The sequence below is a fragment of the Diospyros lotus genome, chromosome 5, assembly GCF_014633365.1.
Source record: "Diospyros lotus cultivar Yz01 chromosome 5, ASM1463336v1, whole genome shotgun sequence".
In the NCBI taxonomy this organism is placed as follows: domain Eukaryota; kingdom Viridiplantae; phylum Streptophyta; class Magnoliopsida; order Ericales; family Ebenaceae; genus Diospyros; species Diospyros lotus.
The window spans coordinates 31,455,934-31,480,379 of record NC_068342.1 but is presented as its reverse complement, the minus strand read 5'-3'; the positions used below and the strand labels follow the sequence as shown (position 1 = coordinate 31,480,379).

Below are 24,446 nucleotides of genomic sequence, written 5' to 3'. Positions count from 1 at the left end.
AAGTTGGAGACCAGATATTGTCGTCGACTAAGGAAGACGAACAGCCATCGGAGACAGCTGTTGGAACAACTGTCGTCGTCAACGAAGATGCCACAGACCTGCTTGCTGCTGTATCGGACTGTATTTTCGATCTCAGATCTACTGGCGCCATCCCCAAACACTGCCAACCGCATTCCCAAACGCCACCAATAGCTCGCGGTCTTTGTGCCGTGATTGCCATTCGCCATCAGCCGCTGGCTGCCATCTCCCAGCGTCACTGCAGCCACTTCTCTGATTCACCACCTCCCAGCGTCAACCAGTTTCTTCTTCCTGATCCATGTCCAAAGTCACCTTGGGAACCACTGTACCCTCTGCCACTGCTGTCCCAACCAAATTGCTAGCGACCTAGCCAACCCATTCTGTCCAAATCACCACTATCTGCTTAAATGGTGATAATTTTATTCGCTGGTCTCAATCAGTCCGGATGTATATTCGTGGGCAAGGGAAAATTAGCTACCTTACCGGGGACAAGAAGGAACTTGTAGCGGATGACCCATCCCATTCCATTTGGGATGCTGAAAACTCCACGGTAATAGCATGTCTGGTCAACTCCATGGATGAAGATATCAACTCCAATTATATGTGCTATCCTACTGCAAAGGAATTGTGAGATAATGTAAATCAGATGTACTCTGACCTGGGAAACTAATCACAAGTCTTTGAATTGACTCTGAAATTGGGAGAGGTCCGACAAGGAGATGATTCAGTAACTAAGTACTTCCATTCTTTGAAGCGATTGTGGCAAGATCTTGATCTCTTCAACACATATGAGTGAAAATCTACAGATGATTGCAAACACCACAAGAAACTTGTTGAAGATAGCTGTATTTACAAGTTCCTTACTGGTCTTAATATAGAGTTCGATGAAGTGCGAGGACGGATCATTGGCCGGTCTCCCTTTCCTCCTATTGGTGATGTATTTGCCAAAGTTAGAAGAGAAAAAAGCTGAATGAGTGTCATGCTAGGAAAAAAGACCACTGGTAAGTCACTTGAAAATTCTGTTTTAATTGCTAATGCTATTGCCTACAAGGCTGCAAATTACCAGCGTAAAAGCGATGAGTGACCTCGAGTCTGGTGTGACCATTGCAACAAGCCACACCATACTCGCGAGACTTGTTGGAAAATTCATGGCAAACTTGCCAATTGGAAAAGTAGTAAGCAAGGAGAAAAAGAGCCACCGTGGGGTCCCTACTACCAATGGGGTTGATACCGGTCCCTTCAACCAAGCACAAATTGATCAACTTTTGCACATGTTAAAATCCAATTCCTCAACTAGTATTCCTAGTGTTTCCTTGGCACACACAAGTAGAAAACCTAACGCCCTTTCTTGTCTTCATTTCTCTCCATGGGTTATAGTTTCCAGAGACTCCGATCATATGACTAGTTCTTCTCATTTCTTTAATACCTATACTCCTTGCTTCGGAAATGAAAAAATCAGAATCGCCGATGGTAGTCTTTCACCTATTGCAGGCAAATGACTTATTAAATTAACTGAGAATATTAAACTCACTTCTATCCTTCATGTTCCTAACTTAGCCTGCAATTTTTTGTCAGTTAGTAAACTATACAAAGATTCTAACTGTCGTGCTACTTTCTTTGACTCTCATTGTGAATTTCAGGACCAGAGTTTGGGGACGACAATTGGGTGTGCTAGGATGATTGAAGGTCTTTACTATTTTGATGATATCTCTATCGATAATAAAAAAAACTCAGGGCTTTAGTAGTACTAGTTCAATTCTTGTTCCAAACACAATTATGCTATGGCATCTTAGACTAGGCCATCCTACTTTTGCCTATTTGAAACGTTTATTTCTTGAATTGTTTAAAGGAATGGATTATTCACTTTTTCAATGTGATAGTTGCATCTTGGCAAAAAATCATCGTTCTACATATATACCAAAACCCTACCAAGCATCTAAACCTTTTTATATCATTCATGGTGATGTTTGGGGACCATCTAAAATTTCTACTTTCTCTGGCAAACGGTGGTATGTTACCTTTATTGATGATCATACACATTTGTGTTGGATTTATTTAATGCACAAAAAATCTAAAGTAGAATACTTATTCAAAAATTTTACACTATGGTTGAAAATCAATTTCAAACCAAAATTGATATTTTACACTCTGATAATGACACCGAGTATTTTAATGGGCACTTGGGGGGTTTTTTTGAAAGAAAAAGGTATTCACCATACATCTACTTGTCGGAATACTCCTCAACAGAATAGTATTGCTGAAAGTAAAAACAAGCATTTACTCGAAGTCGCATGTGCCATAATGTTTTCTATGCATATTCCAAAATATTTATGGGGCGAAGCTGTTTTGACGGCATCCTATTTGATAAACAAGATGCCCACTAAAGTGTTAAAGTACAAAACACCTCTTGAGTGCCTGAAAGAAGTTTTTCCCAACACACGGTTACATTCGGATCTTCCTATCAAAGTGTTTGGGTGTATTGTGTATGTTCATATCCTTATTCAATTTCGTTCCAAACTTGATCCTAGGGCTACAAATGTGTTTTTTTGGGTTATGCCTCACATAAAAAAAGGTTATAAGTGTTATGATCCTCTCACAAACAAAATCCATATCAGTATGGATGTTTCGTTTTTTGAAAAACAACCCTATTTTACCCAAAATTCTCTTCAAAGGGAGACACATGAAGTTGAAGAAAATTTTTGGGATGTTTTTGTCCCACTTCCAAATGCAATATGTCCTACTCAAGAACCACATGTTTCTGATAATGGTCACTTGGGAGATTCTGGTTCTTTGGTGCCAAGTAAAGGAGTTTCTCGTGCAGGGGGAGAAGTACTACAAATCAATTATCACGATCTAAATTCTGAGCTTCAGATTTATACTAGGCAGAGATCTCATCAAAGGAACAAACACCTGAATGTCAACTCTGCACAAAACGAGTCTAAAAACTCGAGCAATGGCACTGTAAGTTCAAGAAATCTCATTTCAACGTCTAATTTACTTCCTTCAATTGTACCTAATAGTTCCCCAGTTGATTCTTCAACTATTATCAATTATTCTCCTACTATTCCTGATCTTGATGTTCCTATAGCAATTAGGAAAGGTGTCAAAAGTTGTACTAAACATCCTATTGCTAAATATATCTCTTACCACAGACTATCAAAAACTCATAAAGCTTTCACATCTAGGATTTCACATTTGTTTGTTCCAAGGAATATACAGGAAGCTTTGAATGATCCGAATTGGAAATTAGCAATCATAGAGGAGATGAATGCTCTAAGGTGAAGTGGCACTTGGGAGATAGTTTGCCTGCCCAACGACAAGAAAATAGTAGGGTGTAAATGGGTGTTTATAATAAAGTGTAAGGCTGATGGGAATGTTGATAGGTACAAAGCCATATTGGTGGCTAAAGGTTTCATCAAGACTTATGGGATTGATTATCAGGAGACCTTTGCTCCTATTTGCTAAAATAAATTCTATTAGAGTTCTGTTGTCTCTTGCAGTAAATTCACATTGGCCTCTATACTAGCTTGATGTCAAAAATGCATTTCTTAATGGTGATCTTGAAGAAGAGGTTTTCATGAGTTTGCCTCGGGATTCAGAAAGAAATTTGGGAGCGACAAAGTATGTAAACTCAAGAAATCCCTGTACGGTCTCAAACAATCACTGAGAGCATGGTTTGAACGCGTTGGAAAGGCAGTTACCAGTTATGGCTTCCTTCAAAGTCAGGTAGATCACACTATATTTTATAAACACTCAAAAGATGGTAAAGTTGCAATTTTGATTGTTTATGTTGATGATATTATTTTAACTGGTGATGATGAGACAGAGTTAGCAGCCCTCAAGAAGAAACTTGCAAAGGAGTTCCAAATTAAGGACTTGGGAATTCTAAAATACTTTCTTGGAATGGAGTTTGCAAGATCCAAAGAAGGTATTTTCGTCAATCAGAGAAAATATGTACTTGATCTTCTTGGAGAAACAGGTTTACTCGGTTGCAGGGTGTCGAAGACTCCCATTGAGCCTAATGTGAAATTACAGGCTGCCAAAGCTGAAGAAGTGAAGAACAGGGAACAATATTAGAGACTTGTGGGCAGGTTAATCTACTTGTCTCATACGTAGCCTGATATTGCTTTTGCAGTTAGTATGACAAGCCAATTTATGCACTCACCAGGGCCAGAGCATTTTGAGGTGGTCTACAGAATCCTAAGATATCTTAAAGGGATATCTGGCAAAAGATTAATGTTCAAGAAACAGTCACCTGCAAGTTGAGATCTACATTGATGCAGATTGGGCAGGAAGTATTGACGATAGGAGATCTACTTCGGGCTACTGTTCTTTTGTTGGGGGAAACCTAGTCACTTGGCGAAGCAAAAAACAAAATGTGGTGGCTAGAAGTAGTGCAAAAGCAGAGTTTAGAGCTGTCGCCCATGGAATTTGTGAGGTAATGTGGATCAAACGAATACTTGAAGAGCTGAAGTTTTCTCATTTAGTACCTATAAAAGTCTATTGTGACAACAAGGCTGCCATCTCTATAGCTCATAATCTAGTATTGCATGACCATACAAAACATACAGAGGTGGACAAACATTTCATCAAGGAAAAGATCGATGCTGGAATAATATGCATGCCATACCTTCCAACCACCGAACAAATTGCTAATATTCTAACTAAGGTCTACACAAGAAGCAGTTTGATAAACTTATTGGCAAGCTGGCTATGGAAGACATCTACAAACCAGCTTGAGGGGGAGTGCTGGAATTATGCTGATTTAATCTTGATCCTAGAATATTCTAGGATCAGTATTTTATGTAAATAATATGTCAATATAGAAAGTTAATAATAGTAGGATGCTGTCATTTATTTACTTCCTTCTTTGCTAATAATCCTCTCCTTAAAAGAGGATGTTGTACACATTCTTTAGTATGAAATTAAGACATTTCTGGGTCTAATTTCTAAGTTTATATTTCAGCTGCTACCAGAATTATAACCATTCAGTAACAAGGATGAGACCTAATATACTCTTTGATTTCCTTGTTTTTAATAAAATATTAACTACAATATCTGGTATAATCATGTACATGGCTTTTTCACATAGCAGCATATACAACAAAAGCTGCATTTCAAACTAAGCATGCTTGCCTTTTACATGACGCCAATTAGAAGAAAAGTTCATGAACTTGGAAGTTACAAGTGTGTGTGTGTGTGTACATATATGATACAATTGCATTGCTTTCATCCGACTCAAGAATATAATTTTAGCCTTCTAAGAATCATTATCACTTTTTATCCTTCTGAAGCAGAAACTCATTGTTTGATAGAATTAATAAAATTTCAAAAATCAATTCTGCATCTTGGTTTTTGTTCCTTTAGTAATGTTTAACTTAACATATGATAGTGAAGAAGTATGAACTTTTAAACTTCTCACTTTTTTAGTTGATTTGGACACATTATACACAAATGATAACTACTCATATGGAAGCAATTACACAAAAAAAACTACCATGTAGGAAATAAATAACTGTATAATGAATAGAAAATTACCTCTACATTTTGCCTAACCACCTAACTGTCTATATTTCTAGTACATGTTTTTCTTCACACTCCCTCAAACTAGGCTGTAAATATTAAGGAAGCCTATGTTGGATCTTCACATTTTCAAATTGAGTCTTCAGTGGGTAGTCTCGATAGATCCTTGGTATGTAGGAAATCCACCTTAATTTTTCTTTTTATGAAGTGTCTGTCTATTTAGATCACTTTGAACATGTTGAGTTGTCGCCAATATTTTAGTTAGACGACTAAAATATTAGATGTGTGAGAGGTCTCCTTGACAACGCCTATGCTGCGTCTTTAGTGTCACAATACTTCTCCTCTGCGGCATGCCAGATTTCTTGTGCCGTCTCGTGGAGAATGCATTTACTCCGACTTCTTGTGTCTTCATTGACAGTACATTTATTTTACTAGCATCATCCTTCAATTCCTCTGGAGATATGACCAACAACCCCTCAAAGGCTGATTAGGATTTGATTTGATGTGTCTCTTCTTTTTTGCGAGACTAGAGAGACGGTTGTGGTTGTGGCTACGATGATATTGGATGAAGATAAAGGAGATGGGCAATGGTCAATCTGTGTTCGTGGCTCCATTCTGTGACCATCTTCTTCGCGCTCTCTCTCTCCCTCTCTATCTCACTGCTCTGATACCATGAAGAAGTTTGAACTTTTAAACTTCTCACTTTATTATTCGGATTAGACACATTTATACACAAATGATAATTGCTCATATGAAGGCAATTATACACAGAGAAAACTGCCACTTAGGAAATAAATAACTATATAATGAAGGAAAACAGTCTCTATATTTTGCCTAACTGTCTATATTTCTTGTAATACGTTTTTCTACATATAGTTATATTTAATGAGACCAACACAAGTTTCCATGATAGAGGACATGCATAGTTCAAATATTTGAAAACATTATTCCATTTTAGTCCGCACATTTGAGCTCAACTCTATAAATAATCAAACTACAATTTCTCCATTACCAATATGAGTCCTAACGGCATCAGGAAACATGTATTGCACATGGAAAATAGCAGTAACTCCAAATGTTACACCACTAGGATGAATTTTGTCCCTTTCCAAAAGTGCAAGGCGGTCTTCCATCTGAAATCATCCTCCTTTTTGAACTAAATTCAAATTCTAAATACTTATCTTATCATTAGGGAACTTATCCCAATGTAACTGCAATTCTAACAGTACAACTGCTAATGGCTGCATAACCAGGAAAGCTACATTAGCTTTTTGGCATATGCTTGTCTTTACATGGCTCACATACAAGGGAAGTCCATTTACTGGAGAGGTACAAGCTTCTATGGTGTGTGTACATATATAAGGATATAACACACTTCGATTAACTTCAGTTGGACACAGAAGTAGCATTCTGTTCATCTGAAATCCTCTTCCTTTTTGAACCTTTTACATTCCAATTGGACAAAGTGTAAAGAAGCACAATCAGCTCAAAGAAGCTCTTTTGATAATGAAGTGGCAGAATGTCACCTCCACTGGATGGAGAAGAATTTCTTTGCCAAGAATTGTTGTAGTTGTGGATGTGAATGTGAATGCAGACAGTTGTAGGAACTCTTAGTGGAAAATAAAAGCCAGTTTGTTTCTACACCACTGATAAAAAATTGCCTAGAAAGCCACTACATATCTTGAAATAGTCTCTTCAGAGAGCACCTCAAGATGTCTGAAGATGCATTTGGACTGCCACGAGATGGTCCAATCACATTGCCATGTGATGCAGTCTTCACGAGCTATGTTACCACACCCATCCAGCAGGATGTATGTTAAGATCTCAAGGATGCGTTGCTTGTATCATTTAGTACAACTCTGCTGCTCATTATTTTCCATCCTTCAAGAAGATATGAGAGAACAATTGATAGGTTATGGACACTGAATTAACTATATAGGATTTTTTATTCTGGTTAGAATCCATATGGAAAATATAAATATTGAGTTGTAAATTCTTTTATATGAATATTTTTTTTGTTTTTATGCTAGGATTTTATATGCATGTTATTTACATCCGATCTCCCTTTTCCTATTCGTTTTCCTAAAAAACAAATATGTTGAAGTATTGAAACTTACTATTGTACAGGTTACTACATTTATGTAGTTCATATTGCAATGAGGACAGTCAATTTGAACAGAATGTTTTAGAGAGCAAGGAACTTCCATTTGTATTGGCATTTTTTTGGTGTTAGAAACTATGTGCCCAAAACCACAGAGCCAGCTCCTGTTTTTTCGGCTGTAATATAATAATTTCCCCTCATGGATTGGAACAATCTTACATTAGTTGAGGCATTCCAGACCTTGATTATTGGGTAAACAAAAAGCACCTAGAGGCTGAAACATTAGATGGAAAAACTACATGTTTCAGGAAAAGGCTCATCTCATAGTCTGTTGCTTTCTCAAATATTTCAAATTAGTGTGCAGCACAGTGTCTCAGGTTACATCTTCTATTTTCTATTTTATAATGTAGAATTCTGTTATATTTGTGACTCAAAATTGATTGGGTCAAATATATATGTCAAATAAATAAATAAATTGGGTTGGGCCGGCCATTGGTGTATGCAACCCAAGCCCAAGTTCTTATATGTCTAATTTGGATTTGCATTTCATGTTCATTTTCATTGCATTTGGCTTTATATATGTGTTAACAGGCTGGATGCTTGTGGGCCGTTGATCTCTGAGAAACCCTGCCAACTATTCTCCCCCTTATATAAAGGGTTGTGATGGAATTGAAATCGTCATTCTCTCACTCGACGCATCTCGCAAACTCTCTCAGAAAGTTACAAGAACCCTAATCCCTAATCGTTGTTCTTTCTTTGTCAATGATGAAATCTGATAAGAGAGAAAGGTAATCGGGATTGTTATGAGTGTTGTAACAACTTGTATATAGCCTATATTCTGGTATAATCTATGTTCTTCATATTGTAAGTTAATCTTGTTTATCTTGCTGTCTTTCGTGTACCTTATAATTTTTGTATTGTAATCCCTTGATTTCTTAGTAGATTGACTAGGGGCGAAACCCCTATCGTGAGTAGGATCATTTTGATCCGAACACGTAAACATTATCTCTTTGCGTGTGCGCGTTGGTTGTGTTCTATTTCGTTTTCCGCTTCAATATCTTGGCAATCCTTGGTACAATCGAGGTTCTTGTGTGTGTTGTGTATTGGCTGATTATAGGGAATCCCAACAAATTCACATCATTTGAATGTGTGCCAAAGATGTTGGTGCAATTCTAGGGACAAAGGAGATAAATGGTTCAAAGCAAGTACCTATAACAAAGAAAGGTTTGGTAACAAAAACAAAGTGTCAGTCAAGTATGAGACATGCAGGCATTTAAGTACTGGAAATAATAAGGTTTGACAAAAGATTTAGAGAAAGCTTTGCTTGTCTCAATCTATAAAAGTGGGTACTCATTAGTTTCTCCCCACCAAGAAGAAAGGAAGCAACAATTGTTAGTCTATGGCCACTGAAACTCTATGTGGTGGTTCTTGGATCCTGGTAATGCATAAGTTGAAAGTATATCGCAAGTAAATATTTAACAGTAAATTTTATTTTATATGTGTGTGTGTGTGTCAACTACATCATACCTCTCCCTTCCTTCTCTTAAGAAACAAACAGTTGAGTATTGAAGAAAAAGGCAATTCATAGCTGGTGATGATGGCTATAACTTCACCATAGTTTATTTGAAGAAATTGTTTGGGAGACCAGAGGACTTCTATTGACATTATCCTTCATTTGCTTATTCCTTTCTCCTACAGAGACAGCTACAACAGCATGAAGACTTTTCAAGCACACAAACTTCTGTGGGATGACAAAAAAACACAAAAGTTTGTAGACCAACCATGAAATCCAGTTTAGTGTCTCAGATTGGGTGAAGATGCTGGGGAGGGAGAATATCTTAATTACAAATTGTTAAAACATCTGAACATTATTCAAAACTAGTAAAGGAAGCTTATAAAGTAAAGAAAAAAGGCTCAAGGAAAATTAGGAGAAAATCAGGTTTAGATCTGATCATTATTCAAGGTATTCCGATCAGATACATCCAAACCAAGATAAGTGCTTCTAAAACGCCCGGCAATGGTACATTGGTACTGAACTGTCAAAGGATGACTGAAGGCCCAATATGAAACCCAACTGGTACACTCTTCTAGGAGTTTCTACTTGAAATGATTCTTTCCCTATAAATTTGCTTCTTAGACCCAATTAATCCTCCGAGAGACCTTCAAGTTTTTGGTAGAGGAAGCAATTTCAGTGAACACTGGGCAAATAGTTACAAGGTACTTCAACATAAGAGAAACATCTTCAACCTTCAAAAGATCTTAGAATATGACCCAGTGGGACTTCAATGATACTGCAAACTAGTACTACCTCTGCCAGGCGATTCTTTGTCAATCACATTATCAGCAGTACCAGTAACTTGATAAACAAGCTTGAAATATTTCCTCAGAAGCTTAGGTAACCTTTTGGGATAATACCTGATCTACCACAGTATATATAGTTTTTTTTTTTATTCGAATATTACCTCCAGAATCTATTGGAGCCACACTGTCCATAAAACTAACATATTTGTGGCACTCAAACAATGCCCTATTTTCCTTCCCAGTGACACATAGATTGCAGGCAAGGAACAAACACGCCCAGGAACATATTCACTCTACACCATAACTAATTCTCATGGTTTGCTCATCATGTCCCTACACACCACAGGCTGCATCAAGTGGTGTTTCTGGCTAGTCTATACTACACTAAAATTAGCACTCTTGTTTGATTTTATTATGTGCCTCACCGAAACCACATATTCTTTTGGTAAGATCATTCAGATGGAGAAATTAATATCCACCATTCTAGTTCTGTGATTTATTTGAACTGACAGAAGACAGATTGGCCAATGAGGTTTCCTAACAACTCTGCATTCTTGGAAGACAAAACCATGTATATATTTGAATGGATAGCCCACATGTACATTTTCATTTCGGACAAAACCAACCACATCCACCCCCAATGGTCCCTCATGACCCACCAAAGCATGGCCTTGCATCCCATTTATCCTAACAAAACAAAAAAAAGAACTTCATTATGGTCTCAGGCATGGTCTTATATAAGCCATTTCCAGTTTCATTTGGATCAGTGCAGCTTTAGCACTTCAGTCTCTTGACAATCCTATTTACAATTAGTTGTATTCTAGATCTTCAGTTTCTAAATACAGCAGCATGGTCAGCCCAAGAAAACTCATCAAAATGGCAAGGAAATGGCAGAAATATGCTGCCATGAAGACAAAGAGACTTTCATTTTCAAGCAAGAACAGAGATGTGGATGCAGGTAGCTGCAGTACTTCATCAGTGGCTAATAAAGGACATTTTGTTATCTACACAGCTGATCAGAAGCGCTTCATGATTCCCCTAGTTTATCTCAACCATGAGATCCTCAGAGAGCTCTTCAAGTTGTCTGAAGAGGAGTTCGGGCTTCCAAGCAGTGGGCCAATCACGTTGCCGTGTGATTCTATTTTCATGGAGTACATATTGTCATTGATTCAGCATGGTGTAGCTAAAGATCTAGAGAAAGTTTTGCACCTGTCAGTTTCTACTAGTCTCTGCTCATCTTCATTATCGTCTTTCCACCAAGGAAAGACAAATCAGCAAATACTTGTATACTGAAATTAACCTTACTTCAGCCTTGTAAATGATCAGTGAGGCTTTTGCTTATTGCATATTATCAAAAATTCAAAGGTTCAGTTCCACATTCGATTTCTTTTTTTTTTTTTTTTTTTTGGGGGGGGGGGGGGGGGGTGCAGGTGAATTTGAGTTTATGCCTTTGGAAAATTAAATTAATGATTAAAAACTACTATAGTATATTCCTGTGAATGATAGTCTCTTTTCTGACAGTAGTAGTTCTCACTGTCAATATGGTCAGCAAAAGCTTGGGTTTCACCTGTATAAATAAATAGACTTCTATTGTGAGACTAAGTCTATTAACTTATGTCCTGAAGCTCTACACTACAAGTTGGTTTTCATAGGCAATCATGTGAATCCCAAACCAAGTTACACCTCAAAAATCCCACAAAAAGTTCTAATGCATTCTTAATATGGTGCTGGTGTCATTGTCTAAGCGCTTACAACCAACTCAAAAGAAATTCTTGTAGTACTAGGTGTCGGGGGCTAGACACTTACCCTCCAACTCACAAGCATTGAGATTGTATCCACTCGGATTGGAGAAGCACATGAAACCCAGTGGAAATTGGCAACGCTTAGCAGTTCACTCTTCTTAGTAATCTTCCTTTCAAGAAGAAAAAGGATAGAAAAAAGTAATTGGTGGTGGCAGTGCAAGTCCATATTTTTAGGAAACTAACACGCTGATTTGATGATACAAGTACATATGAGAGCAGAATGATCTGGCATATCCTATCTTTCCCAGAAAGAAGCAAGTTATTCCTCTAGGAAATCTTGAGTACCAGAATTTCTGTTGAATCTGGAACAAGCAGCTGTCAAGGAATGTAAAAAGCAGTTAATTGATGATTGATTTCATAAAATACAGTAAGCATCTATATAATTCATTGTTACAAAATCATTAATTGATGATTGATTTGTTAGAAATACATGTAAAGGGAATTGGTGACACCAAGAAGCTGGTGAAACTAATGTCAGCAAGCCATGTCAAAGTAAACACAGCAGCATATAAACCATTGCTGTTGTCGAGGAGCATTTTAGAAGTTAAAACCCCCCAGAAAAGTGTAAGAAAAGAGAATAAGAAGATAGGGAATTACGAAGGGAAATTTCAAATGAATCAAATAGCCTCTGCTTTTGGTCCAAAACGGTAAATGGGGCAACAATCTCTTCTCCATCTCAAGAAAATGTGCCCCCAAATACTAATAACATGCTTAAATTCGATAAACTAATTCAACTAAATCTGGTTAATGCAGTAAAGTTAGAAAATGGGAGCAAAATAATTCTTTAAGAAGCATTATATCCCACACATTTAGTGGGAAGCACCTAAATGTCGCTGGGGCCTCCAAATTGCAAATTAAGATAACGTGAAGGTCTTGATATCCCTTCATACGGACAGCATAACATAGTTCGTTCTTGTCTCATGGTTTATTCCCACATGTTAGGTTTGACGTTCTCTATTGTTCTGAAAATACTCGCTGCCTCAAAAATTTAAACTCTCGCTCAATGGCAAGCGCAACCTATTCTTTCATTGATATGCATATTCATGGAAGTAGTTGGCACGTTAACATGGGATAGAAATATAGCCCAGCTACCAGACCAATCGGGCCCTTTTCTTGTGGTTCTTAAGGCATGGAATCACAAAAACCACTGGCTTCGGGCCCGATGTGTCATCTAACCACTTCACACACAGAAGGACCACGGTTTTTCATGTTGAGAAAGAACAAAACATGGCCATTGGCCACTGCCCAGTCCTCTTCTGCATTAAATAGCACATGATCTTGCAGCCATGGACCCTACCCATAGAAAGCCACGTTCAATGGCAGTGCCTCTGGCTATATACAGCTATCTACCTCCTTCAGATTAGCACCGCAAACCAATTCATCATTCGGAGATACCAACCTCTTCTCTTCTCTTCTCCTCGATCATAATATAATAAACCAAGACAATATGATCAGCACCAAGAAACTCATCAAGATGTCAAGGAAATGGCAACGGGTGGCCGCCATCAGAAGAAGAAGAATTCCAATACCAAGAGCCGAAGGAGATGTCAGTAGTGGTTGCAGCTCATCATCAGTGGCCGATAGGGGTCATTTTGTTGTCTACACGGCGGATCAAAGACGCTACGCTTTTCCAATCGCGTATCTTAACCATGAGATTATCAGAGGGCTCCTTGAGTTGTCCGAGGAAGAGTTCGGACTACCAAGCGATGGACCCATTACGCTGCCATGCGATTCGGCATTCATGGAGTATGTGGTTTCTTTAATCCCACGCCGCACATCCAAAGAAATGCAGAAAGCTCTGCTGGTGTCCATTGCAAATAATGGAAGATGTTCAATGTATAGCTCTCTTCTTCATCATCAACAAAAACCCTCCCAGCAATCACTACTCTGCAGCTGCTAGGCGGAAGAAGATCGTACCCCGTCGCTCAAATTTTGTAGATACTCCCGTCGAAAGTATTGTTTGATTGATTCCCAATATATGCAGACAACATTTTGAATTTTGCTTTCCCTCTGCCATGAGACAGAACTGAAATTTTCTTCCGTTCAATCCAAACGAAAAGAAATTGTTCATCATTGTTGGGCCAGATCTTGTCCTTCAAGAATAACCCTTGATTGGAGGTTTGTTCATAGGGTTAGAAGGAGGTAAAAGTGTTCAATGGGTTGGCGGATAGTATAGAGTTAAAAAAAGCATAACACGTTACCTTAAGAGTATAGGTCGAGCGATCAGAAGAGCAATATATCAGTATTAATTTGATGGATTACGAGTTCGATTATCGTCTTGCGCAAGAGCCAAAAGCCCAACCTACGATTTACCTCCCTTGACGTAATCGAGGGTATAAGCTTCAGGGACCGCGCAAAGACGGTCATCCCAAAGAAGCCTAACACGTTTAAAATAATGTGGACAATTATAGAGTTATTTTGTGTGTGTCTAAATATTATCGTCATTTTCAAATTTCCTTTTCATTTGGAAAAAATGAATGCAAACTATGTTGGATTTTATTTTTCGAGTGATGTCAACTCCAATACCTAGGTTGTCTTGACCATTGAAATCAGCAAGTTTTATGTGCTATGCACTTAGTGTTGTTGTAAAAAATACAACAATTGAATTTATTTGCCTAGAAATCTCAACAAACCATCAACAGGGCCTAACCAGATGGAAGAGCAAGGGGTTAAAGGAAATCGACAACTAAAGGTTCGACTCGCTATCCCGAGGAGCAAAAGGGTAGAGCACCAAAAGAGCAGGAGGAACGAGCACCAAAGAGGTAAGGGTGCCTCGGATTGGTCTTTTTAGAGGATGCTTGTACAATCTATAAGAAAGTATTCTGGATCATCTGCAAGACAAAAGGCAGTTAGAAGGCACGCAGGGATTTCTCCTACGCAGGCCCTCTGATACTTAAGTAAGTACAAGTTATGAAGAAATAGAGATCTAGCATGATGCAATATGCTCGAGTGCAATGCACGAATTGAGTTTGTGGGCACCCTATGAGGAGTTGCATGGGTAAGCAATATGAGCGAATTATGCATGTGGACCCTTCGGGTGAGTAACACATAAGGAGAGAGAGAGAGAGAGAGAGAGAGAGAGAGAGAGAGATTATATGATTGGAGTGGATTGACTGAAGCCATGGAAGCGACAGGCATTTACAGAGTCATAACTGGGACGTGTGATCAGCATGTGATACGCAAGTGTAGGGACTGCATGGCTCTCCTGCTACATCTAGTGGTCCTGGGGTTAGGCATGCATGGAGGGTCCTAAGTAAGAAACACCCCCTTCCCCCCCTCCCTTGGGGAAAGGGTCCCAAAGGGAAATTGAGGCTTAAGAGATAAGCCTTATCACGACAAGGTGACAAGTGGTGAGATCTTGGGGTCTCTGGGTGACCCGGTAGGTCACCAAAGACTTGAATGAGTGCTTGCGCAGATGCCTGAGAGGGTCATCCATGGGTGCTTGTGAAGGAGAAACTCGGCACAACGTGAGAAGGCACTCGGGTGCTTTAATCAAACGGTGTGTGGTAAGAGGGCATGAGTGGGTGCGGAAGGCCAGGTCGCAAGTGGTTGCATAGGTAAAGAGGTATGTGTGAGGCGCGCTTGGGCACGCATAGGACTCAGCTAAGTGTGCAGGGTGCATATCATGGTGGATGGGCATGGTTGGACAAGCATGGCCAAGGCAGTAGGCACGGCTGGGTCTTTGGGGCATTAGGGCTAGAGCTGGTGAACTGGTATTCAGGGTCCAAAGGCCCGTGGAAGACTTTGAGTGCCTGCATGGGTGCTTGCACGACTAAAAAAAGGTTGTAGCAAGGTAGTTTACCCCTACTTTACTTATAAGGCAAGGTTCCTTTTGATTACTATTATTAATTTTGGCTTTCGATTTGGCTTTTTACACATTTCTCGAGGATATCTTCCTAAGGAATTCTTCAGGGGAAACTGTCCCGGGGGTTAAGCTACAATAACGGCCTCTCATTCTTGTCTTTGACTAAAAGTCAAAGGGTAGAGTATATAAAAATACAAGGGAGAAGTTGGAACTTGCTCCGGTTGCGCAACTCTATTAGATACGTTGAGGAATTTCGAACCAAGTTGGGTGAGCAGAAGAACGCTTGCATGAAGATGAAGGTTCATGTACATGGCGAAGAGGATTGAGCCAAGGGGATGGCATGGATGATCAAGGCGTGAGGATAATTTGGGATTGTTCGCACTTATTTGATGCTAATAGTGTGGCCAAGTCGTAGGTTGGGGCGAGGCCAACGTATTTAACTATGTCACCACGAGGTGAGCAAGGATCCATGGGAAGGATTTTTTAAAGTATTCATATTGGTGAACAATGCTCAGTCAAGGTATGTTCACAGGTTCTTGGTTGCTAAGATGAGAGGTTAAGATTTGTCTGATCTTAACATCTTATTGTTTATGATTGCAAGGCATTTAGTGATAGACAATTAGTAATGCCTACCTCCACGCAAGGCTAACAAGGGTTAAAGAAGAGCACTAGATAAGACACAATAAAGTTGCATATGGTTGTGTAACGAGTGTCATTATTGCAACAAGTGTCATTATTGTTACGGCGTTAGATAACGTAAGATTTTAGGGATATATATATATTTTTTTCAACAGAAACCCAACACATAAATCAATCACCGAAGATCCCGTTACATCTTCTCAGTATATCAACTTAGAATCATTAATAAACTGAGATAGGTAAATCACCTCAAATGCCGAAACTAGATCGAAACCTCAATAGAACATAACCTAAACCACTTTATTCATAACATAAAGCCGAACCAATGTTTTACACGACGTCATCAAAATAAACAACATAATTGAAATGACATACTATAAACTATCCATTGACTGCCATCACTCCTCAACAATCCCTTTTTCTTTCGCACCGCTGCCTTCACCTGGAATGTTTGAATATTCCAGGGACAAAGTCCATATTAGATGATGAATTATCTAAATGAGAGTTCAAAACACGTTTCCATGAATGAATGCAAGACATGGAATAAACCAACACAATCTTGACAAGCCCTAGCCCAAGAGAATCCCACACAAGGCTTAACCCAACCACGGGAAAAGAGCAATCTCTCTAAAGGCCACGTCACCACACCGACACACTGACACAACACGGTCCTACCTTAAGAGGGGCAAGGTCAACGCATCTTCCCAACATCTTGGGAACAATCATTACCATTCCCGGCCCAGGAGAGTCACATCAACGCAGGAACCCAGCTCACCACAATTACGTCAGGAATTGCGTTCCCATTCAAAAACATTCAAGAACCATTACCCAATCCCAACTCATATCCCACATGAACCACCAGTCGTCATAGTGCAACTTCCTTGGCTATATGGCTCGGCACAAAAACCTAGGCGGGTATCTCGGCATGCACACCAACATAAGATACCCCTATACATTATTCCGGCAACACCCTTGGGGAATTACGATTACACTATCTAGACAACATTCCAAACTGATATCCTATATGAACAATACAAATGCATGACAATGCCACATATCACAATTCAAAGCATCATATAAACAACATTTTATGAACATCGTTTATTGCATAGAACACAAAGCACGTGTATAAAACGTTTTGAGGACAAACCTTCCACATGAAGCGAACCATTACCGGTTAGTGTTTGCATGCAATAAAACCATTTTGCATGACATCACGACTCATTTAGATAGAATAAATACCAAGTTTGTTGGGTAAGAACAATTCTCAATAAACAAGTTTTGGGGCAAACATTCATCTTTGACAAATTTCAGAATGCCTTGATTAGCGTGCACAACCTCAATTTTTGTGCCAAACTTCAAGTAATCAAACTAATGCTCAAACTTGAGCCTCAAAGATCCCTAGAGAATGTATTTATTCAAAAGAATATCAATATCTATTTTTCTCAATTTTTCATAATTTTCTCCTTAAAAATTCAAAACTAAATATTCCTAAAATATTTCTCTATAATAATTCATAAAATAACTTTCCTAATTTTTCTGAAATTTTCTAAAAATTTTACTCACCTTAACTTAGCCTCTCAAACTTTCTCGATATGCGTGCTCTGACCTCTAAATGCGTGCCTGATCAATTTTCCTCGCTCCAAGTATGCTCATCTAGCCCCAAATTAATTCTTAAAATTTTCTAAAATTTTTTCATATTTTTCCTTTCTTTTCTTTCTCTTCTTCTTCTTTTATCTCCTTCTCATCCACTTCCTTCTTCTCTTCTCCTTTTTCTTTCCCCACCTTTGCTCATTGCGCCCAAGCCTATATTATATACTAGTTGGATGCTTAGACACCAAGCACCTATTTATAATATTATATATATATATATATATTATAATATATCAAAGCTTGCGTGCAAGCTACTGCTCCCAAATTCAATGTGCTTCCAATTTGAGCCCACAGATTGCTTCCTCAGATTCTAGTTTCTTGCCCCTCAGACATACATGCATAATATAATATATATATATATATATATATATTATAAAGGAACTTGGCCTTCACGCACACACAAATATCAAGTTTTCACAAATACATATAATATGTATCTCATGCTGCTCACTTCTATCCTCAAGCATATGTATATATATATATATATTATAACTATCACTTGGCATATATAATTTATTATATTATATATTATAACAATTATATATATATATCTTAGTTAAATTCTTAATCCCACTTTAGGCATTACATTATTGCAATTATATCATTGGATATCAATTTCATTTGGATTAAAATACTGAAATTTCAAAATTAATAACTTAAAACTTATTTGATAAGGACAATTTCGCCCTCCGGGCCCTCACGGGACCCTTGTTTCATCCCGAAACCATTTCAGGGTTTATTCTTATGCAAAATCGAAACTCTCTCAGGGTTCCGTTGACTTTCTGAAAGTCTCCTACAATGATTCGATTTTTCAACCTGATTCATGGCTATAATGAAAATCATTCCCGATCCAATTTCTTTTGACGCTTAAAATCATGCCCTGAATCACTTATCTATAGTATTCCATTTTCCTTTGACATCTAAGGTCCAAGACACTCCTCGCAGTTGATTCAGTCACTTAAAACTTGTGATAGTGTACTCTATAGCCTCATTCTTTTAAAAATTTCACTTATACCCTTTGTAAAATCCCATTTATAACCTTAAGAATTTTTTGAGTATTACAGTGATGGAACAAAAGGAACTTAAATACTAATAGATGAGTTAGGGCAGACTCGCAGATAGCTTTAGTACTTGCAAGTAAAGGCAAAGAGTGTCAAGTCAGAGTTGATGAATGTGAATAAGATGCACTGGGGGGACATTAAGAAATGTGGTCCCCTTAAGGAATTGCTTTGAATGGAAACGAGAGTCGAGACGGGTCATGCTAGGTGTGGATAACACCTGATCTGCAAGTCTTAGGGAAATGTGCCTTAGGGAATCGCTCTCCGAGTTGATATTTTGCAGCAAGGTTTTAATTCTAAACTAGATAAGAATAAAAAGTCATGCTTCAACAGTAGATGCGAGTGAATAAAGCGCTAGCTTGATGAGTTGCACAAAAAGGGAGAAGAAGGCGCAACGAATAATGAAGACAAGCCTAATTTCAAGTGTTAAATCGATTCTGGAGGTTCAAAAGAATCATCCAAGGAATGATTAACTGGAGTAAGCCAACGACGGGCTCTAGTAGTTATAAGCGAAAGTAGAGAATGCCAAGCCAAAGTTGGAGATGTAAATGCGATGTACAAGAGGGTTGTTGAGGAGTACAAAGTCGCTTGAGATTGTTTTGAGCAAGAGCAAGAATATATTATGGGTTGTCTCAAGCATGGATTTTGCTTGGTTCGTAGCTTTTTGGAAAGAAAGCAGTTCGGGGGATTGTTCTTGTACCATCCAAAAAATTTGGAGATTTTTGAGAAAATACTTATCTATGATATTTTGAAGAAATAGGAAATTAAGGTGATTAATTAAATTAATTGGAAGTATTTATGAAAATAATATAATAAAATATAGTAAAAATAATAACAATAATAATAGAAATAATAATAATAATAATAATAATAATAATAATAATAATAATAAAAGAGTTAATCAAATTGAATTTAATTAATTAATTAATTAATATATATATATATATTTGTATGTGTGTGTGGCCACATCCTTGGCCATTTCTTTTTGTGGCTTAAAAGCCACTTGAATTGTGTATAAAAAGGACAAATCTTGGGTAGCAAGCAGTGTGTTTAAAACATACAAATTGGAGTGAAGCAAGCCAGCAAAGTGAAATTAAGGGATTGAGAAGGAGAAAGAAGGGATCGGCTAGTAGCTCGCGGGGGTGAAAAAAATTGAAGAAAAAGTGGAAAAAATTTGGTTTAATTCGCGTTTTAAGTATCCAGGTAAGTTAAATAAATTATTAGAATATTACACACATAAAGATATTAATCTTATACGGTCGAAATTAATTAATTGGGGCCCGAGAATTCATTATCTATTCTAATTGTATTTCTTCACAGCGGGAGTGCGTAAAAGTCAAGAATCAACCGTTTTCAGACAATCTCCTAACCCTCTTCTCATGTTCTTTATTTCCCGTGAAAGTCTCCGTCATTTTTTGTATTTTATTCTCTTCTTCACTGTGACTCAATTCCACGCATTAATAATTATAATCCGCGTGGCAACCACCCTATGATTTATATTTTATTAATGAGTTTATTGTTAATGAAATGAGCTAAGTAAGGATGTCATGGTGTCTTTCATTTCGACCATCACGGAGCTTCGTATCGCTTCGCTTTCCTTGGAAATGATGCCGAACCCGTTGGGGCTAAGTTCTTAGAAAGTGGCTATGGTCAGGGTTATGGGGTTATGTTAATAAATTATTATGAATGTGGAGATGGTTTTTTGTGTATGAGAAGAGATGAGAATGTAAATGACATAATGGTGGCTATGTTCTTATGGTTAAAGTGTGCGAAATGATGAGCTTAAGTGACTGAATTTAATGTTATCTATGTGTGTCTAAGGGTATGGGGTACAAAGCCACTGACTGTCGACCGTAGGTCGTGGCAATTGATGGCTGGATGTATGAGTGCTAGTCATCGGCTGTTACGATAAGCGCTAGATGGGCTAGAAGAGCTAGTACTGCCAGAGTCCCGCATTAGCTTGTGCATATCATGATGTGTGTGTTGCATAGGGCTTAAGTTGCATTCACTTGGGGACATCCTTTATGTGTGTTGGATGCGTGAACATCTGCATGACCCAATTGGTCTAAGAGTTAACTTGGGTTCTTTAGGTGAGCTAGTGCATTTAGAGCATTTCGTATGTGTGTATCCCTATGTGGGCATAGCATGGCCTGATGCTTGGTTTATGGGGGCCTTATCATCACATTTATGCTACATAAGCCGTTTCATCTCCTAATTGTTGTATTACATAGTGAGAATGTGCGGTTTTAAGTTATGAGTATGTGCAGTGGGCATGGCCATGGTAAGACCTTGGGAGTAAGACCCACAGCGGCGTGGACCATGGAAAGACCGGGGGTTAGAGTCTCACGGCAACAACAAGACCGGGGGTTAAAGTCCCACGGCAACGACATGATAAGACGATATGATGACATAAGAGAGCATGTTTGGAATAGAGGTGATATGGTAGCCTATAAAAGGCTGCCAATAGGTTTGTATGCGGGACTTGGGTGCCATTGTATGGCTTATGTGGGCCCCAAGGACCCTTTATGTGCAGTTGATTTTATGTTATGCATTTAGAAGTAAGGCACGTATGGATCATGACATAGTGTAGTTGCACTGGCATGAATTGCATGGGATGTTGGGAAGAGTCCTATCCATAACCAGTTGTCTTTCTTTCATGAGCTTGCTGAGTCTCGTGACTCATCTTTGTTTTCCATCATTCCAGGTAAGAGTATCCCGAGACTGCATGTGCGTACGGCGGAGTTGGGTCCAGATAGTCGAGTCATGATAGCAAGTGTAGAGCTCTCCTGAAACTAGATCCTGGGTGTCGTGTGTCTAAGTCAGAGGAATGCCTTTATATTTCTAGTCAAATGTATGTTATGTAAGCCCAGGTGGGCCCAAGTGGTGAATGGTTATGTAAAAATGATTACGAGTTGTTATATGATAAAGAGATTATGGTTTCAATAAGGGTGGTGTCTGAGCTTTTAATTTGTGTTATTGTTCTATATCACTCAAGTAATGACCCTCTCACGGATCCTCTATACTAGTAGGGGCTCCGGGAGACGGGCCGTTACAGTTCCCCAAGTAGAGATTATGTGATAAAGCTTTAGTTATAGGTTGGCAAAGAGGATGATCTGGTCCAATCTAGAGGGTTATAGGACCTCGAATATGTTGGAGCCATACATAACATTAGATCTAGAATGTCAGATACGAGGTGGATTTAAGCATCCACAGATGCAGAGTAGATTGAGGCGTCCAAGGATGCTAAAGGCATTCTATTGGTGGACTAAGTAGCAGATACAAGGTGGATTTAGGCATCCACAGATGCTGAGTGGATTGGGGCGTCCAAGGATGCTAAAGGCATTGTAGTGGTGGACTAAGTTGAGAAACAACTCGAAATTTCAGTAGTGACTATCGAAAAGTCAAGGTGCTTCCTCCCACTCGCTGCCTAGACTTATTATAAGCTTAGGATTTCTATGAGTTTATGTATATATTTTATATGCTTTATTTATTTATGCACAAAAGATGCATAACAATATAATAAGTAAGGTAAGGTAAATCACACCAAATGTCACAAAACTTTGGTGTCTATTGCAATGTGGTCACTAAACTTCAATTTCTTGTAATGTGATCACAAAAATTTAAAATATTTTGCAATGTGATCACATTTAAGATTTTCTAGCATGTAACTTATTGAGTTGGTGACGTGGCATTGATGTGGCCAATAGTAAAAGTCACATGTTGATTGTACATAATTGCCAATGAGAAGTTTCCAAATGTTACTACCCCCAATTACTACAAAAAATTTGTAATTTAGTGACGGCTTTAGCGACAGAATTTTTCTGTCACTAATTAGAGATGGCTCAGCAACGGATAATATGTTGCCAAATTTTTTTAATTTTTTTTAAATTTAGTAACTAAATATTCCATAACTAAATAATTTTTAATATTTTTTATTAAATTTTAAATTTAGCGACGGAATATTTTGTCGCTAAATAATGAATAAAATAAAATTAAAATTATTCATATTTAGCAACGAAATGATTCCGTCGCTAAATAATTAAAAGAAATAAAATAAAATTATAATTAGTTAGTGACAAAATTAAATAATGAATAAAATTAAATTTATTTAGCAACGGAATCATTTCGTAGCTAAATAATTAAAAACATTAAACTAAAATTAAAATTATTTAGCAACGGAATCATTCCATCACTAAATAATTTTAAAAAAATTAAAATAAAATTAAAATTATTTAGTGACGAAATGATTCTGTTGCTAAATAATTAAAAAAATTAAACTAAAATTAAAATTATTTAGCAACGAAATATTTCGTTGCTAAATAATTAAAAAAAATTAAATTCAAATTGAATTACAAATTAAATTGTAATGGAATATTTTGAAAATAAATTTAAAAAATTTTGGGCTACAAATGTAATTGTGAAAAGTTTAAACAAAAATACTATAAATATATTTTATGTGCATAATAGAACAAGGAGGCATTTAGATCAGTTGGTCGCGCATGCAGAGGGAATCTGAGAGGTCCAAGGATTAATCCTTGGAAATGGCAAGAATGAAGTTGGGCTGTTGGTAGGGTGGGCTCGCCAAGTGGTGAGAAGAGGCTAGGCCACTCGGTGGGCGCGCGGGCTTGCTTTTTATTGTTTTCTCGTTGCTAATTCAACGATAGAATGTAATTCTATTGCTGTTTAGTGACGGAAACATTTTCGTCGGTAAACAGCGACGAAATTTTCTTCGTTGTTGATTTTGTCACAAAATTGCTCCGTCGCTAAAATTTAGCGACGCTAACTTTAGAGATCAATTTTAGTTTGTCGCTAAGTCTGTTGCTAAATTATTTAGCGAAAAAATTTGAAGCTTTGGCAACAGACTTTTTCATCACTAAATGCTGGATTTTTTTGTAGTAAATCCGCATAAAACCCTTTCTCATTCCCCCACTTTCTCTCTTCTTATTATCGTCGGCGTGTGCTACTCTTTTTCTTGTCACCGTTCGCCTCCATTGGCCTCCGACACAGCCGCCTTCATTGCAATTTGCTGCAGTTGAAGCCGTCACCATCAATGTTTCTAGTCGTTATTTGCGATGTAATACCCGAGATTTTATAAAAATATATGTGTACTTGGATTATTTCTGAAACTATGAACTGTATTGGGGTGAAAGTGTAGTTTTTGAAAAAAATTATGGGAGAATGTGTAATTAACCAGAAAATCTTGGAAGTAGACGTAATATAAGTCTTATCTAAGGGTGTTAAGGAGATTTAAGAATAATCAAAGAACTAAATAATAAGGGGTTGAAGTGTAAATGAAGGAAGCTATGGGCCAAAAGCATAATTTTTTAAAACTCGTAATTGAATTGGTGGAGTAACGAACTGGGTGAACAAGAAGTTAGGAGTCATGATGAGGCACACATAACAAAGCGCACAAATGGCATGGTCATGATTGGGTCCAAATTTTGAGGCAATATGGGCGAAAGATAATTTGCCGAGAAAGTCTATAAATAAACCTTTGAGGAGGTGTTGTCATGTATTCTTGAGCCACTTGAGAAAATAGGAGGTGA

General features: G+C 37.9%; 2 protein-coding genes across 2 annotated transcripts; both read left to right on the top strand.

Moving 5' to 3' along the window:
• Positions 1-10,723: 10,723 nt before the first annotated feature.
• On the top strand, positions 10,724-11,313 carry LOC127802662 (auxin-responsive protein SAUR68-like). Its single transcript, XM_052338601.1, has one exon. The coding sequence runs from the start codon at positions 10,793-10,795 to the stop codon at positions 11,234-11,236; it is 444 nt and encodes a 147-aa protein (XP_052194561.1). The 5' UTR covers positions 10,724-10,792; the 3' UTR covers positions 11,237-11,313.
• Positions 11,314-13,097: 1,784 nt separating this feature from the next.
• LOC127802547 (auxin-responsive protein SAUR68-like) lies at positions 13,098-14,101 on the top strand. The gene has a single exon (XM_052338399.1). It carries the CDS (start codon positions 13,193-13,195, stop codon positions 13,643-13,645), a length of 453 nt encoding a protein of 150 aa, XP_052194359.1. The 5' UTR covers positions 13,098-13,192; the 3' UTR covers positions 13,646-14,101.
• Positions 14,102-24,446: the final 10,345 nt, after the last annotated feature.

Excerpts from the sequence above, each read along its gene's own strand:
- LOC127802662 (XM_052338601.1), top strand. The coding sequence starts at position 10,793 with ATGGTCAGCCCAAGAAAACTCATCAAAATGGCAAGGAAATGGCAGAAA.
- LOC127802547 (XM_052338399.1), top strand. The coding sequence starts at position 13,193 with ATGATCAGCACCAAGAAACTCATCAAGATGTCAAGGAAATGGCAACGG.